This window comes from Microtus pennsylvanicus, chromosome 5, assembly GCF_037038515.1.
Source record: "Microtus pennsylvanicus isolate mMicPen1 chromosome 5, mMicPen1.hap1, whole genome shotgun sequence".
NCBI lineage: Eukaryota > Metazoa > Chordata > Mammalia > Rodentia > Cricetidae > Microtus > Microtus pennsylvanicus.
Window position 1 is genome coordinate 54,465,067 of NC_134583.1, and position 18,767 is coordinate 54,483,833.

Consider the following 18,767-nt stretch of genomic DNA (forward strand, 5'->3'; position numbering starts at 1 on the left):
GCAGTAGCATCTAGTATTTGGGCCTCTTCATTCAGTTCAGGCCATTTTAGACCTTTATGTATGTTCATATCCTATCATCTTGATTTTTCTTGACCTTCTCTTGAAATCCCAGTGGGTTAACCTAGAACACTGTACCTCAACAGGACTGACTAGAACAATTCTATACAGTTTTTGTGGACATCAGCATTACATGGGGGGGGGTTGCTTCTTAAAAACAGATTGCTGAACTCCAGGGCTCCTGACTCAAAATGTATTTCTGTGTTCCAGTAAGATGTCCATGCTACCTGGAGACTACATTGTGAGAGATCAGAGAAAACTGAGATCAAGGTTTGCTTCAACAGGTGTGGCTTATACTCGCAAGAAAAAACAGCGACACCACATCAATGCTTTTTCTCTTGAACACTTTCATTTATTTAAATCTATATTTGGATATGTGTGATCCAGGAAAACCTTGTGGTGTTTAGTTTCTGATAGGCATTTCACAACAGTGAGTTCTGAGCATACAACGGCCCTCCATTTTCCCTCCCTCCCCAGCTTTAACTTTCCCTGACTACCTTGCCATTTTTTAGCACCAAAAATTAAAATAAGTATCCTTGTGGTTCACATTACTTTTCCAGACACAACTCCTTCCAAAGACCTGGAAACCTCTCTCCACCACTCTCCTCCTGCTGGGTGTTCAAATCACAACCCAAACACCTTATGATGAGATTTTTCTTAAAGTAGTGAGTGCTCCCTCCTCTCAGCTGTATTTTGTCCTTATCTGCGGTACACATTAACCTGCTTTTATCAACCAAAAAACTCCTAAGGGATGATAGTGTGTCATTCAGGACTGGATTACTTTGAAGCTTATCATTTGGTGATAAAGACATATAAAACAGTACCTAAGCATACTAGGCATTCAGTGTTTGTCGGATAACAGTTTTAGGAAGGAAAAATGAACATGAGTACAACCTGACAAGGAACTTTCTCTGAACAGTGATTTCAAATACAAAATCTCCAGATATGTCCGAGTCCTTTATACAAGTTGCACAATGTTTGCATACTGGCCTGTACACATAAAAGTACTTTTAGATTACTTATACTTAATAGGATATAAAAATTATGTAAACAGTCATGCAGCACAGAACACCTCAAATGGCAGGCCACATGTTTAACAGTATATATTATATGCCCTAAGTATAGAATAGATTAATCATCTAGATTTAAATACATATAGGTTTACATAACAAATCACCTGAGAAACACACTCAAGCAATTAAGGGCACAAGACCAAAGCTATACCATATCATTTATGGAAGAGATGTTTGCAAGTAACTTAAAATTATTTTCAAGCTATGATGGGTTGAATCCAGAGACATGGATATGGAGGGCCAGCTATAGTTATATTGAACAAAACTGTGGGCTTCAGAGCTAGAATGAGTTCAAGTCCTGGCTCTGACACTGATAGTATTATGTGTCATATGCCTCAGTTACCCAAATAAAACAGGGACAACAGAGGTGCCTTTAACAGAGGGCTTGTTATAAGGCATAAATAGAGCATCATATGGAAATGCTTAGCATATGCCTAACAAACACTAAGTACTCAAAAAGTGTCAGCTAGAGTCTTTACAATGTCCAGCATGAAGGCTGAGTCTGCTCTCATGAAACCAAGAACCAAGTTGAAATACAGAAGCTGAGAAAAATCTAACATAAAGCAAACTGAGTATTAAGTATCAAACTAAACACTGACAAATTAAAATACATGATCTCCCTGGATGACTATATCAAAACTGTCCTCAGTTGTCTGCTTACATGCATGTTTCCTTTTTTAAAAGGTTTATTCATATAAAATTATATTACTATGTGAAAGTCATTAGTGTATTTATCTTAATGATAAATATATTGATAATATTTCAATAGAATGCTTATATAATGATTTTGGAGAAATCTTCACAGATATTATGATGCATGGTTTTCAGCCCAGCACAAGCACACACAGAATGAGAGCTTTCTTCCTTGGAGCTCAACAGGAAAAATATTAAACTTGTATACCACTTGGAGCTTTTATAAGTAAAAGCATTTTGAACTTATCAACTTGCAAAAGGAGCACATCAAACAATGTTGCTCAAATTTTCTTTATTAAGAAAATATTTCATATACATTTAAACAGACTGTGAAACCCATTTCCATGGTAAGTTACGCAGCATATACCCTTTTCTCTAAGTTTCTCATGCAAAGTTAGATTTTTTTTTGTTTTCAAAGCAGAACAAGTCAGTGCAAACGGTTTCAAGACAGAGCTGGAAGCTGGCCTAGAAAGCCATGCTTACAAAACCATTTACACTGCAACTTTATCCTGACGCATTCTCATCCTCCCCCATGTGGTTCACTCAATCTCTGTGAAAATGAGTAATCCTTTTAATAAAGTAGATCAATTACTGGTGAAGAATCTATAAACATGATGTGATTTGCCCTAGAAATGTGCTGGTGGTCTCTTGGTTCTGTTTACATTAAAAACAAAACAAAACAAAATCTGTTTCATTATTAACTGCTGTATAAAAATATTTTTAACTAAGTGTTTATATTATGCCTATATGCTTCCTCTAAAGTACTGTGTGAATAACTCAGACATAAATAAAAGATGCTGAGAATCAATGAGGGCACCTAAAAAAGATGAAATGGTCAGAACTACGTAGTCACGGTAACTCATGGATGATTTCCACAGTGTAAAAATACAATAGATGCTAGAATAGAAATATAGGGTTCATTTATTACTTTTTGGTTTACAAACAAAGGCACCCAATGCTTCTATTTACTTCTTATAAAAGATTATCAGTTTACACTTAAAACAACAAACAAACAATACACAAAACAAAATTTTCCAATCAGTTCCTATAGACAAACACAAAGGAGAGAGGGGAGAGTCCCCTCCTGCTTCCAAGCTTCATCAGGCAGACTGGAGGAACGCTTATTCTATGTCACCCTTAAGTCAAACAACATACCACCTGCTCATGCTTATCTGCACTAAGCTTTAAGATACATTAGCATTGCCAAGGCAATTAAATGGTTACAATGACATTACAGTGTACAAATATGTATGCCAGAGTTCAGAGAAGGAAAGATAGTGAAAACCCCCCCAAATGGTTTAGAATACGGTTTTGTCAAATAAGTTGAGTGAAATAAATTTATTTTATAGGTTGTCCTATTGAATAATCTCTATGGAAAATAAAATCAGAACTAAAAGTGCTATCTAGCAAATTACAAACAAACAAAATACATTTACAAATCCTTTAAATATGACTTGACTCCAAAGCATACTTGGTGAGGACTGATGATCTCTCCGTACTAATTTCAAAATTGTAAATTCCAGAATGAGTGTCATTTATTCATTACCTTTCTTTTGAGAACAGGATTCTAAATACACAAAATTAATTTGTAACCTCAGCATAGCCCTAGTCAGCACTGCTTTAAATTAGATGACAAGAGCAATAAACAGAAGACACATGTTGATCCACTTTACAGACCTGCTCACATTGCACCTGATTCTTTTCTGAGACCCAAAGACAATTCACCAGATTCTAGGTATATTTGACAGATGTACAAAAATCATACAAAGGTTAGTGTGTTGTCATTACATCATGGAAATGTGTTTGGAGACATGGAGTATTCAATGTATATTATGTGGGCCACCTTATAGGCATCATTTATTCCATTTTCGCACACTATCATGGTCTCTCATACCTTAAACAAGGCATGGTCCTAGACCAGAGACTTCAGTATCATTCCAAAGAATACATAGATATTTACATACATACTTCTTTTAAAATAATGTTTATAAGTTTTACTACACAAAGTCTGGCTTCAACATAGAAGCATTTTTTTTCCTTTTCAAGACTATACACCTGCATGGAAAAAGTTGGTTTCCTTACATTTTGCTTTTTCACAATAGCAAAATAAACTTCTTCTACACTGCATTTCAACTGGCAAAAAATTAAAATGTAAAGTTACATTTCATTTCTTGTACTGTGAACTGACCCCTTTAAGCACTTTCAAGATACACGGCTGATGATTTAAATGTAGTACTTGATCAGCTTAATTATAACAGTGTTGTGCTGAACAAGTCATTAAAGAAAATATATGATAAAATAGTAACAAACTAGTAAGATTTAAAGGGAATTGTAATGCATCAATAAATATACATCAATTTTCTTGCTATTACTTGTTTCTATAACGCATGTCTTTCTAAAGCTAAAACAACATGCAAAGAAATGATGACTTGATACTCATTCAAAAGTTTGCTACTTTACATGGTAAAATCCTTTATTTAATTTTATACACATACTTATGCATTATTTATTTTTAAGGAATTCAGCTTTCAAGGTCAAAATTAGTATGTGTTGGTAAACACATGAGGACATTTTCTTAATGTTAAAAGCCGTAACTACATTCCTTCAGAATAATGCACGTTCAAGATGGGGTGAATTCTGCGAGAAAATTTGTAAGGGAGGAGAGAACACATGTGACAAATCCTTCCCCAATGCCATCTCCAATCAAGTCTCAAGAAATCCTCTTCAAAATGAGAACATATCTCACTAGAGTTACATTTGGTACTAACACAGGTTTACTGTGCAGGGTTTCACTTTGCTTCAAATGCACAGAGCATGTACTGATCCGGTTTCTCAAGTTCACTTAGATCTGTTAGTGTCTCTAGAATAATATTTGGCCTTCTGATCCTAAGAGCAACTGATTACTTGCAGAAAAATGATATGCAACACACATTTAATCAGAAAGTTAGAACAAGTCTTTATATATGCTACCACCTATAATTTATAGGAAGCAAAAATACATGGCTGTGGTCTTAACAAAACTAAAACCCACCTCTCATCTGATCAAAAAAAAAATCTAACATTGAAGAATCAAATCAAATACTTAACTAATTTAGCTAGGCTTCCTCTCTGCACACTTTCCATTGCACTGAATTTTAGGACTGCATGTTAAGGCATGTTTTAATTAGTATGTTCCAGAACTGCACAGTTATACTGGTCAATGTTCCCATAGTCCCACTTCTTTCCTCTTCCTACCCTCTGCATTCCAAAGATCAAAATGATAAGTCATAGTTTGAGTGGGTATTGCAAATCTGAGCTGGCATACCACAGTGTGTTCACTAGCTTTTCAGCATAAACATTAAAATGTTACATAAAATGGACCATAATTTACTCCACGCTCAAACTTAAGATGGTTTAATGTCTTAACAAAAGGTGAGATGACTTAGGTACATTTTACATTTTGTGCATTTAGATCACCGTATGCATAGATGTTCTAATGCTAAATTCTTGGTCTTCAGTATCTCATAGTGCTGGATGCTCGGAAGTATGACAGAAATTTGTAACACAGACTAACCACAAAGTACCAGATGTTTCTTGCCATTTGTGATCTTGCAATAAAAATACGCCAGATAAGAATCACAAGGATAGTATTGAAACCATAACGGATATTCCGCAACCTGGAAAGCAAATCAAAAGACACACTAAATATTTTCTAGAATAAAATTATTTTTGGATAGCAGCTAATTAATAGTTATAATTTTAATCAAAGTTCTAAGCAATCTTTGAACTTTCAACATTTGAAAGCTAAACTAAAAGTTAGCACAATTCAAACATGCCTTCCTGCCTGAACAGCATACCCGAACAGCATACTAATGCCTTACTCTAGCAACAGAGAGTACAGCAAAGTCTTTTCGTGTCAGTGTACCTGGACTAAAGACTCAGTAAACAACAATTAAACTGAGCAATTGCTTTGTACCCATTCCTGTGATAGGCTTCAACAAACTGCAGGTTAAGACAAGCATGGTGGCATCATAACTGGGTATCCTAGCACTTGGGAGGCTGAATCTGAGCAGGAAGATCCTAAGTTTGAGATCAGCCTGGGCTACAGAATGAGGTCCTGTCAGAAATAAAGAAAGAGGGGTGGGAGAAACCTGGATGGGGAGAGGGAGAGAGGAAGGGAGGGAAGAAGGAAGGGAGGGGGCGGAGGAAGAGAAGGAAGCCAAGCCAGCAAGCAAAACTGGAAGTAAAACAGATACATGTCTGAGTTTCTAGAGTTTCTAGCTAACAGTCCCCAAACCCAAAAGCCAACTGATAAGTCCTCATCTAAGAATAAGATAGCATTAGCTCCATAGAGAACCTTTCTGCTCACAAAGATCAACAAGCATGTTCCTTTATGTTTCTCAACATTTTTGAGGGCTTTTCATGGTTGCATGAAGAAATTTAACCCTTCAGGCAGGTACTATAATTCCAATAACTTAATCATGCAGTCCAAGACATGACTGTAGTATAACAATGAGGTGTAGAAGTAGTGACAGCAGCTTTAAATAAGTAGTCAAAACATCTATGTTCTAATTTCCTTACAGTTAGTAAAATATGATCTTGCAAACCTGTGTCCTCATCAATAAAATCAGCATTTTGCAAAATCCATAGTGCTATTATGACCTTGGCAAGTGAACAGTAGGAGTCTTAGAAATCACACACACACACACACACACACACACACTACACACACATAGTAATGAGATGACCCTTAGTAATACTTAAATCTCTGAATGATGGGACTATAGCTGATTTTGACTCCTGTTTTCTGAATTTATTATGTTTTAAAACAGCATGTACTACCTCTACTAAAAGAGTAAAAACACTATTACTCTGTGCTGTTAAGTTTAAAAAATAAAAAAAAATATAAGTAACTTTTGGTTCAAACAATATTCTCATTTTCTGCTAGTACTTTTACTTTTTCAATAGAAATTTAAGGTAAGTAAATAGTGATTTTCAAAATTAAAATTTACCCAAAGTTTATACTCTGGAATACACACAAATGAAGATAGTAATTTTTATAATCTCTATTTATTTATGTGTATGGATACTTTGCCTGCATGTATGTCTGGGTACCACATGTATGCCTAGTGCCTATGGAAGGCAGAAGATGGTGTGGGTGGGATCCTCCAGAACTGGAGTAATAGTTGTGGTCCACCATGTAAGCTGGGAATCAAACTCTGGGACCCTGGAAAAGCAGCTGGTGCTCTCTTAACCAGTGACCCACCTCTCCAGTCCTTTAATAATCTTTTTTTTTAAATTTATTTATTTATTATGTATACAACATTCTGCCTCGATGTATGCCCGCACGCCAGAGCAGGGCGCCAGATCTCAGTACAGATGGTTGTGAGCCACCATGTGGTTGCTGAGAACTGAACTCAGGACCTCTGGAAGAGCAGCCAGTACTCTTAACCTCTGAGTCATCTCTCCAGCCCTCCTTTAATAATCTTAAATACCACATAGTTACAAATTCAAAGTTAAGCACTATTCCTAAATATAATACATCATTTTTATTCAGAATACTCTTACACCAAAGCAAACTGAAATATTTTACAAGAAAGAGAAAATGTGCAACAAGCCCATGACAAACTTACTTGTTCAGATGCTTTCTAGCTGCAGGGAGCCCAGACATCTCTTCATTCAATACATATTTTTTAGTTCCCATGCAGTAATTCTCTATATATTCTGCCCAATGTAGCTGCCTTACATCAATATTAAAGGTCTATGGTAAGAAAAAAAGTTATTGCTGTGAAAGTGTTTTGTAATTTGTCAAAAAATTCAGCTTATCTGAAGTACAATCTCAATGAAACGATTATAAAACACTTAACTATACTGTCAACATATTTCTGTGCTCTTCACTACTTCACAAAGGAATTGACATATATTCAAGTTCCTTTTCATATTAACCTCCCCTCTCTTCTGTATATTTTCTACAGCAAAAAGATTAATTTTCTAGAGAATATTTCTGACATCAAGAATGATCAAGCAGAGCATGCCAGCACACAGTAGGCAGGTGGGTCACCAGTCTGAAACCAGGCTTTGTGTGTGGGATTTGAATGAAAATGGCCCCCATAGGCTCACATATTTCAATGTTTAATCAACAGGAAATGGAATTCTTTGAAAGGATCAGGAAGTGTGGCCTTGTTGAATGAAGAGTGTCACTGGGGGAGCCTTTGAGGTTTCAAAAGCCCATACCAAACCTAGCCCCTCTGCCCAAGAATCAGGAGGTACTCATCAGAGCCTGTCTGCATGCCACTATGCTCCCAACATGATGACAATGGACTAGCCCTCTGAGACTAAGCAAGATCCCAATTAAACGCTTTCTTTTATAAGAGTTGCCCTGGTCATGGTGTCAAGCAGTACTTCTTCACAGCAATAGAACAGTGACTAAGACACTGTGCTTACACAATGAGACCCTGTCTCAAACAACTACCAGCACACACACAATAAAGAAACAATAAAAAGCAACAGCTAGCCATGAACGTTGGTTTAGGATTTTAGTAACAGTTACTTTGTCATCTGATGAAAAGTGTTGATAAACCTAGAAAAGAAGACTTTATAGAAATGCTACCTGCGGCAAATAAGAGGGCTATTAACTGTTCAGTACTCTAGAGCACACAGGCAGTCAAGTATTTCTGTGAAATGACAAGATTATTCACCATAAACAACAAGTTCTAGAAGGGAAAACATTACAAATAAATCACTACAATAAAAAGATAGTACCACGGCACTAACAAAGGAGATTTGACTTCATCTAGGAGCTGTTATGAGACATGGTGTGTGTGTTTGTGTGTGTGTGTGTAAATAGAAAAGGCAAATTTCAACAGACATCTCAAGGAATGTGAATTACAGGAAAACAAACAATGATTAACAAAACAACAACATGGAAGTGAGGTAGCCTGAGTCAGACTGGGTTCCAACAGCAGAACCAGATCCTGCCGATCATTTAAATGTGAACTTGTAGAGAAAGGGTCTAAAGCAATTATGAAGAAATGTCTAAGATTAAGTTGAACTTTGTAAAAATAAAAGTATAAAAACTCAACTGGAATAGTTTCAACACTGCTGACTGGCTTTTGGAGAATTTAAACAAATAATTTACATTTTAGTTAAAATAACAAATGGATTAAAAGCCTAAGGACACCAGGGTCTACCACAAAACCATTCTGTGAGAGGATAAGACCAGAGAGAAATAGTAGCATCTGAAGAAACAGTGCTTAAGGATTTTCCCAAATTGCAGAAAGACACCCCATCTACAGATATAAAAAGCCCAAACAAAGTTTTAGAACACCAAATATGTGAAAAACCTGGAAAAGAACAAGGAGAAACAAATAACTGACTTTTCAACTGTAACAGAATAGAACATAAAATAATCTTTAATGTGCTGAAATAGTGTTAAAAAAAAAGCTACCTAGGGTGAATAAAGACTGATAATCAAAATATGAAAGTTTCACTATGATCAGTCTCCTAATTACGCCATATTCTGGTGTCCTAGACAACACACCAGACAGAAAGAAAATGATAATAAAGAGAAGCTCTAAAACTGAAAACAGATGGAGCAATTGTCTCCTAACTGTGGGGCTTGAACTGGAGAAGTAGAGTAAGATGTAAGCACATGGCTGGTGAGCTGAAGACACAGTCAGGGCCGTGCTAAGGTTCTAACCACCAAAAGGACGGGGCTGAGAATAAGGCCCTAGGTTTAATCCCTAGCACTGCTATACTTCTAACAGGAGGTAATGGGATGTATTTAAGACAGATATACACACTAAAATATAGGAGATTGATGGGCAGTAGTGGCCCAGGCCTTTAATCTAGCACTCAGGAGGCAGAGGCAGGAGGATCTCTGTGAGTTTGAGGCCAGCCTGGTCTACATAGGAAGTTCCAGGCCAGCCAGAGGCACATAATGTGACAAAACAAGCAAAATCTGAGGTAACTTCAGAAGGAATACAGTTTAATTTTCAAACAAGCAGAGTGGAATAACAAAGAGCATACAATATGAAAAAACAATTAGAGCCCCTCCCCCACCACCAAAAAAAAGGATCAGAGAAAACAAGATATCCTGAACATAAGACCTATAAAGATGTTAAAGTTCTCTCTTAGAGAACTTTCAACCTGTGGAAAGAAAGGATTAACAACTCATTTGTACTTTAGAAAGCCTTTGATATTCCCAAATACTTTATCAATTCTAAGACAATGCAAATTGTATCCCTCTATAAGTAATTAAAATTAAAATACTGAAAAAATATAATTAGATTGACTTATGTACTGGTTGTGGGAAATGCCTAGATTTCAGGCTGTTTTCTGGTTACATATTTTTAACCTAAAACGGAAAATACTTGCCTTTTTATCTTCAGGATTTAATTGGTTCATTAACATATTGACATTATCAGTATTCCAAACCCAAGAATTACTTGTGAAATACTCAAGAAACACCATGGCTTTGTGAAGACGGGTGATTGTTTTCATCATCCTGTATTTCAAGAAATAAAAAAATCCCATTATCACCATGGTCCCAACCATTTACTCTCAACTGTAATTCAGTAAGTGTACCAAAATAGCAGAGAATCAGAATATTTCTGCATCTTGGGAGCATAAATTATAAATCCAAAATGAAAAAACAAATTGGAAGTAGCAGCAAAGGAAATTTATTATCACCTGCACAAAATTCTGCTGACACAGAATTAATTCTCAAAGCATACGCAATACTGAAGTTTAAATTCAAATTTTCTACGTATCACATAAGGCAAAAAGATTCAGTTTAGACTCCCTTTGCTTTTTAGCTAAACCTGTCCTTAATAAGAATCCTTAACACAGTTTCTACAACTATGTTATAATCCCAGCACTTCAGCATCACTGAAGCAGATGACAGAAATATTCCTCTGCCATTTAGTCTACTCTAGTAGAAAAATACAACTTTCTCTTCAGCAGTGATTGGCACCACCTCTGATCATGTGGATGTGCTGTGAAATCAATGACTAATGCCAAGGACTTTCTGAAATACTTAATTGCTCAGGCCTCACCCATGTCTTTCCTCAGAGAAACAAACCAGTATAATAATTCTTTGTTTCCTTTTGAAGGGCAAGGATCCTTAATCTTATCAGACAATATATTTATTATCACTTGTATAAGTCATTGATATCAAAGTACTAATCCGAGCAGTAATTAAGAAAGAGCTTTCTGAATCAATTACACACATACACACACACACACCAAAAGAAAAAAAAAACCCAGGAAAATAGTTCATGTAGAAATAAAAAAATTCCATTTACATTCCCACAAAAAGGATTAGCTAAAAGTATATGAAATTTAGAAAGACCTCAAATTAGGAGCTTTACAAATGGAGAAAAATCAGAATATAAGAAATGATAAAGAAAATAAAAATAGTACCATTAGCCAAGAAACTATGATAACATTTATTACATTTAGAAAGAAACCTTGAATAAAATACTTGAAGGAAATAAAGCAATATGAATAATGTAAAGAAAAACTACTTAATTTACTAAGGAATTCTAAAATAAATTCTTCATTAAACATGTGAAGAATTATCAAACATCCAAAGCTATATCTAGATAAAGATTTAAAAACATATAGCTAAAACTTAGGGAACTTTCCTTTAATGAACAAGATTTTTCTAAAAGAATTTTTTCTTTAAAGATATAACAAATTTAGAACAATCAATATTTATAATATACATAATTATATACAAAATTATAATATACATTAATTTCATCCCAAACATGCATAGTTCACATCATTTTCCAATGAGTATTTTACTAAAACATTTTTCTTCCTGACTCCTTAACTGTCCATTCTTGCCTAATCTCATGTGTGGATTCATTCAAGTGACAATAGCTGCCCTAAAATCAACCCTTGATTCCGTCATCCAAAGAACATTTCTTATTTAAAAGTAAACAAACAAACAAAAAACCGAGAGGGGCCAGGCATGGCAGCTCAAGCATGCTTGTAATCCCACACTTGGGAGGGTGAGGCCGGAAAACTGCCATGAATGTGGAGCTACACTAGTTTATAACTCAACCCTGTCTCAAAACAAAACAATAACAAACAAAAAACCCACGAAACAGAGGGAAGAAGTTAGAAGAGTTGAAAATTCATACACATGAGAAATTTGCAGACAATTATCATCAAGATATTGGCAAAGTGAAGTACACTTGAAACTGTACCATCGCTCTGGTTCAACATGTCATAGTGAATGCTGTGACTATACTGTCTGGTACCTGTTGAGGATGTATTTATTCTTTACTATGACAACTTCTAAAACAGAATCAATAAAATATAATTAATCACAATTTACAGTACGGCCAAATCTTAATAATCATCTAATCTAGGATTTCTCAACCTTAGCTATCACAAATAAAAGTATCTATGTACTAAGATACTTGGCAGTACCCATGGCCTCAGCATACTGGGGCTGAGGTAAAGCACACCACTCCCCATTGTGATGACCAACTCCAAATACTGTCAAATGTCTCCTGGTGAGAATCACGTAGATGAAAAACGTCAGGTTCAGAGAAGTTAAACAGAACAACAACAAACATGAAGTAACTTTTTAAAATATGCTATTTGCAACAATGACATAATGCTAAATGTAGAATAATTAATGATGATTCTACATGTAACCTGGTTTCCCCTTTAACCAAGAAATGGAACATAATTATCTCAAAATATACAAAGAGTCAGATTTTATCTAGCTGATACTCAAAATCATGTAAATGAGTAAACTGGATTCCATGAACTGAACAACATTAGTTTAATGTAGAATGAGGTATTATATTAGGGTCTACAGAAGGTGTAACATAGTGTTCACTTACTCTTGACTAGGCAAATATCTAAAGAATAAACTATAAGACTTAAGTTAACGTGTACATCACCTAAGTAAACTTTTATATCCCTTGTTGCTTTTATTTACTTAATTGTTTTTCTGAGACAGGGTTTCAATTATTCTATGCTGGCCTATGTAACTATGTAGCCCAGGCTGGCCTCAAACTAGTGGAAATCCTCCTATTTCACAGCTTCCTGAGTACTCAAATTCAGTCTGCAGCACCATACCCTACTCCTTGCTGCTTTTATATTATAAACTTACAGAGGTCTCAGATTATTCCTGCTTTGATAGAGCCTACAAAGTAAAGTTACCTACACTAACTTCTTATCACAAGGGGAAGACATTAGAATGAAGTGTTCACTTCAGAAGTAAGAATGGCGCTAAGAGTAGTCTGTCTTGCTCTTTGTACACTCACCCTTGAAGACTTCAGTCACCTTAAATCCTGTCTAATGACCCCTGAGGCTGTCATGCTACAAGCAATCTCAAACCAGACCATGTGCAGACAACACATGAAGAGTCTAATTCTAAAGGAAGAAAGCTGCCTGGCTACTCTGCATCCTTCCTCTCCCTTAATGACTCACTCTAGTGTATATGTCCTGGTTCCTGTCTGATCATAGCTTAAAGACTTACTGGTGCAGGACAATTTTGTATTCTGTCAATTATGTTTTAAATAAATGCTGATTGGCCAATAGTCAGGCAGAAAGTATAGGTGGGAAAACCAGGCAGGAAGTAGAGGTGGGGCAATGAGAACAGGAGTATTCTGGGAAGAAAGAAGCTCTTTCCCCAGTCCTGCCGAGACCAAAGAAGTAGAATGTGACCTGCCCCGCTGAAAAAGATACCAAGCCATGTGGCTAACATAGATAAGAATAATTGGCTAATATAAGTTACCAGAGCTAATAAGAAGCCTGAGCTAATGGGCCAATCAGTTTATATCTAATGCAGACTCTCTGTGTAATTTGTTTGGGATATGTGAGCTGTGGGAACTGGGCAGGACAAAGATACACAGAAACCCCAACAAGCCTGGCCTTCATGTTACAGACTTACTTCAACCACAGCCATTCATCCAAACCTCTCCAGAATTCCTTATTCACAGAAGTTGTGACACATAAACAAAATAACTTGCTTTGAGACACTATGGTTACATAACGACTTGTCATGCAATAGAGTAAGACATCTTAGTACTGGGAAGGACTGACAATAATACAAAGTTGAGGTTTGTGGCACTTTAGAATTAGGTGGTAAACTCTGTTGTGACCTTTGAGATCATTTACTGAAATCTGAAAGGGCCATGGAAAGAAAATTAGAGGTCGCTTTATACAGCTTGAAGCTACAGTAACATGAAGATAACAAAAACCAAACCTATATTCCTAAAATTTAATCTAGTCAAGATTTCTTGTAATGAAGACAAGCTGATCTTAGAAAGTAAAGTGTCTGAATGAAATTTGGAGAAAACGTAAAAGGCTAATTAGGAATTCATTAAAAAACAATTTTCTTATGGCACTGATGCCTGTCATTCATGCTCACAAGTGCTAGCATACAAGTCCTGAGCCCTAGGCTCATAATGGCAGAACAGTGCCAGGTAGAGGAAGCCCAACTGAGCTGCAGTTTCCCCCAGAAAGTGTTTGGCATAGTTTACTGCACAGAAAAACTGCTGCATACAGCAAGCTGGGAGAAGCACATGGGAAAGCTGGGAATTCTCAAGATTCTTGCACTAAAAGCTGAGTGGACCACTCCACTGATGCTAGCTACCCTTGCAATCACCAGCTAACCAGTTTACTAAGAATGTATTAAAAGGAAGACAGTAGGCAATCCATCAGGAGGGTAAGAAGCAGCAACAGACCTGACAGGATAGTGGGAGACAGATGCTAAACCTATTGTTAGGCTATTACTAAGTCTGTGAATAGTAACGAATCAAATGTATAGAAAGTGATATTTTTAAATCTAGAATTCAGAAATTCTAGGTTGTATCCATCAATTATTTAAAAACAAAAGGGAAAAAGATAGTTTCTGAATATAAATCAAATCCAGGGTAGAGATATAACATTCTTTAAGAATTTAGAGTGCCCTTACACAAACATGGAATTTTTTAAAACAGAAAGACCAAACAAAAATCTCTCCAGATTGTAAAGACAGATACCATATTCTCTACTATTTGGATGGCAGGTTGTAAGAAGCAAAGATTTAGTATCTATAGGTAATATTCCATAGCAATCTAATGAGACATAAGAAGGGCTGTCTCAAAGAGATCTGTGATAGGCTCTGATCTATCTGATTAGAAAAGACACAATGGAAACTCCTAATTTTTAGCTACATGAATATATATATATATGTATATATATACATACATATATATATATACCAATGAAATTGTTTCTGTAACAAAAGTAAGTAAATAAGAGCCCACACACCAAATCCATTCTATTACTGAACAATCATGTTCATTATTTATAAACATGTCTATGACTTTCCTTTCTTTTAACAGCAGAGCAGACTGGTAGAAACAGAAACAATTGCTTACACGGCCTAAATGTATACAAGATGGCCCCTTTAAAGAAACATTTCCCAATCTCTGTCCTGGATTCTAACTTTTTATGGGCAGGAAACAGAATGAGTAGGCTGTTCAAACTTGCATGGGTCATTTTTTTATGGAAAAAAAATGAAGAATTTTCAGAATGTAGAAACGAGTCTAGTTGTCAACATATACCTGGACTGCAATTGAGAATTGTTATAGAACAGTGTTTGCTTCATGCCTCCCCATTTTCTCTTTTTGACAACACTGTCTGAAGCCATTATCTTAGGTTTCTCTCAACATATACAGAGTACCTGGGCAGCTGCTAATTTGCTTTGTCATGGAATCTGCAATATCATTTCTAAACTATCTTATCTGTAACTGGATCAGATTTAAATGGCAAAACCTCCAGCTGATATCATAGGGATTTGCGGAGGAAAGAATTAGCTGCACTGTTCAAGGTAGAAGAATGTGAATTCTCTTAGCCAGAGGGTTAACTGTTACAGGCTGTACTTTCCAAAAATAGCTGAAAGCCATTCTATTCTGATCACTTGCTCATTTCCAGGGTCTCACTGCTCTCCAGAGCACCCCTTTTCCTTACATCTAGGAGGGTTTGTGACTTGCTTGTGAATAAAAGCAAATCAGGCATGGTGGCATTTGCCTATGGTCCTGGCTTTCAATCTGAGGCTAGCATGGGCTACATGAAATCCTATTTCAAAGAACAAATAAGGCTGAAGTGATAATGGAGGATTTCTAGCTTCCACTTTACTTAAAGTCTAACACTTTAGCTACCATGCAAAAAAGTTAATTCTTAGAGGCAACCATTAGGCCTTGAAAAGATCCTACAAAGAATAATGCTGATGAACAGAGGCAGTAATACCTGGCTCCTTGCTAACCCAGTTCCACAACCCCTGACCAGACTGCAGTTTTTTCAGTCCCATCTGATCACATGACAAGTCTTAAACTAAAACCACAGAAGCTTTCTCTGCAAATTCCTGATCCCACGAGAAAAAGAACACAAGATAATGAAATAATGACTATTTTAACTACTAAATCTGAGATGACTTGCTATAACGCAGAATCTTCTTTGTATTGCTTAGTAACTATAGATTTTTCCTTTTATTATAATTATTCTGAAGTTTATTGAGCTCCCAGCTATGACTGCCTTCACTAGACCTATGCAAGATAAAGCCAGTCAACATTCTAACAAGGACAGGGTAGAATCTCACGTGTTCCCACCCCTAGCTGAGAAGCTGCTGATAGCTGACAGCAGTCAGTGGAGGGGCAGTCAGTTTTCTTCACACATGTGACCCTCGGTAGGTCCAACATGCTCCAGTGTATCATCCCATACCCATGTAATATGTAGGTAGCATAAATTGGACTCAGTGGGTGGTGGTGGCGCAAGCCTTTAATCCCAGCACTCAGGAGGCAGAGGCAGGCGGGTATCTGTGAGTTTGAGGCCAGCCTGGTCTACAAGAACTAGTTCCAAAATAGGCTCCAAAGCCACAGAGGAAACCCTGTCTCAAAAAAAAAAAAAAAAAAAAAAGAAAAAAAGGAAAGAAAGAAAATATAAAGTCAGGAGGAGTAGGGTGGATACAGAAAGTTGGGGGTGAATATGGTCAAAATATATTGATTTCTTGTATGAAATTCTCAAAGAATTAATTCTTTTAATTAATGGGAATTAGCCCATTCTCTTTGTCAGGCAAAATGGTGCATTAAATCTCTTTTACTTTTTGGGACTAGTTTTGTCTTTTCTGCCCTAATTTATAGCAACTTTACTAATATAAGTATGCATTACCATCAATCATTAATTTCACCTGAGTTTTAGCCATGAAAAATGCCAACATAAGCAAAACTATTTGCAAATCATTCTAGGAAAGTTGAAATGTTTGTTCTGCAAGTTGATCTATTCAACACTCCCCCTTAGTTCAATGGTGAATATATGAACATTCTGAACTATTCAATCTACCAAAATTCCCTATAGGTAACTCAGATCCTGAGACACTATAACTGGAAATACCTCACTTTTATTTTTTCAGCAGCTGATGAAAGTCCTGGAATCATCATCTTCTTTGTACACAAATACTTAAATTTGCCAATTAAAGGTGACCAATGTAGTTAAAAAATATACATTTTGTAGTATATTTCACTATGTGGTAAAGACAGTAAGTAGGAGAACTTTATTTGTGGGGTTTCAATGAAAAAAAAGGAAAGGAGAAAGAAAAGATATTACAACTATAAGAAAAGAGCAAGTTTACTGTTTGTCAACTTTTTAAAACTAGAACATTAGTCAAAAACTGTAATCACCATATTATAAGCTGAATAAGTAGCTAAGATATTTCAAGTAATTTTCTAGAATCATCCTATATTTTTCATATAAAACTAAACCATCAACTTTAAAGCAAAATATTTGACCCTGAATCCCTTGTAGAAACTTCAGCACTAGGTTTTTAAGGGAGAGCGAAGGACTCAATTTCAGCTTATAATAACAATGACAATCCTGAGGTAGGACATTTCCTGCTATAATGGGAGTTTGGAGAATCAGTGACCCCATAAGATGAAATCCATTCTTGGTATCTGAACATCTCCAATTTCTAGGAAATGTCCTGGCATCTTGATTGTGATTGTGTTTAATCAGGTTAGTAATTCTAAAGGTAAGCTCATGCTAGCGACATGATGTCTCTCCAGCAAGCTTCCACCACCTTACCAATACATAGTGTATTACTGCTATTCTTCTTACCACGGTTTCTGACCTGTCAACCTGAGTGCAAGATCGAGCAATAATGCAGGTACTGTATGTCTGACACCCTTCCAATAATGGAGTATTAGGTTGTTGGTATAGAACTTAATATTAGGGTGCCTGAGTACTTGGTTTAAAGGATTCATCCTGAAGAAATGAGTTATATAATCTCCTGTAGGAAAAATAAGCGTTAAAGCATTTTGAATATTTTTTTTATTCAGAAAGAACCTAAAGTTAGACCTAGACTTCAACACATGACAGTAATTTATCACCCAAAATTTAGAACAAATAGAGTGACTTACAGCACTACCTTTGCTTTTCTGACAGTGTCTTACATTCAAGAGTCTTCTCATTCACAAAAGGCCATTAAGCCTTATCATAAGCATGAACAGATAAAGAATTAATAGCATTTCAATGTTAAGCACGGGTTGTTTAACAGTCAGAGGAACAGATAAGACAGAGCTAGTCACCATTACCTTGGGCTTCTTCCAGTCATCCTGAGGTAGATATCATACAGGAATGCTGGGGCCTTATGGCTTACAGCAATCCAGTACTGATATAAAAGGTGATTGGAGGTTAGATTTACATTGGGCCGTCTGAAGGCCTGTTCGAGAGGATTCCTCTTGAAAGTGGAAATTACATGGTATTCTGAGGAAGAAAAGTTGTGTAACAGCTTTGATAACAACCATGTAATGAAGTTTTGAAAAAAAAAATCATGTTTTCACAATGCAAAATATTTTACCAAAGATTCAGAGTTCATTCATTTAAAAAACAAGCTTTTCTATTCTCCATAGCTAAGAGAAATGGGCATTAGACTGCTGATTCCAAGGGGTTAAAAAC

The 18,767-nt window shown here is 36.1% G+C and overlaps 1 protein-coding gene across 4 annotated transcripts in view; it reads right to left on the minus strand.

Moving 5' to 3' along the window:
* Window positions 1–384: 384 nt before the first annotated feature.
* The window catches only part of Far1 (fatty acyl-CoA reductase 1), a 54,931-nt gene continuing 36,548 nt past the window's right edge, over window positions 385–18,767 (minus strand). For 2 of the 4 annotated variants that reach the window (XM_075971945.1, XM_075971946.1), the window contains 4 exons: window positions 18,404–18,575; window positions 10,179–10,308; window positions 7,436–7,563; window positions 2,722–5,479 (listed from right to left, as the gene is read on the minus strand). In XM_075971945.1, the coding sequence (XP_075828060.1) occupies window positions 5,317–5,479; window positions 7,436–7,563; window positions 10,179–10,308; window positions 18,404–18,575 (593 nt within the window). In that variant the 3' untranslated portion in view covers window positions 2,722–5,316. Of the gene's footprint in view, window positions 5,480–7,435; window positions 7,564–10,178; window positions 10,309–17,927; window positions 18,100–18,403; window positions 18,576–18,767 lie in introns of all 4 variants that reach the window. The other 2 variants (XM_075971944.1, XM_075971947.1) reach the window with 2 other exon arrangements.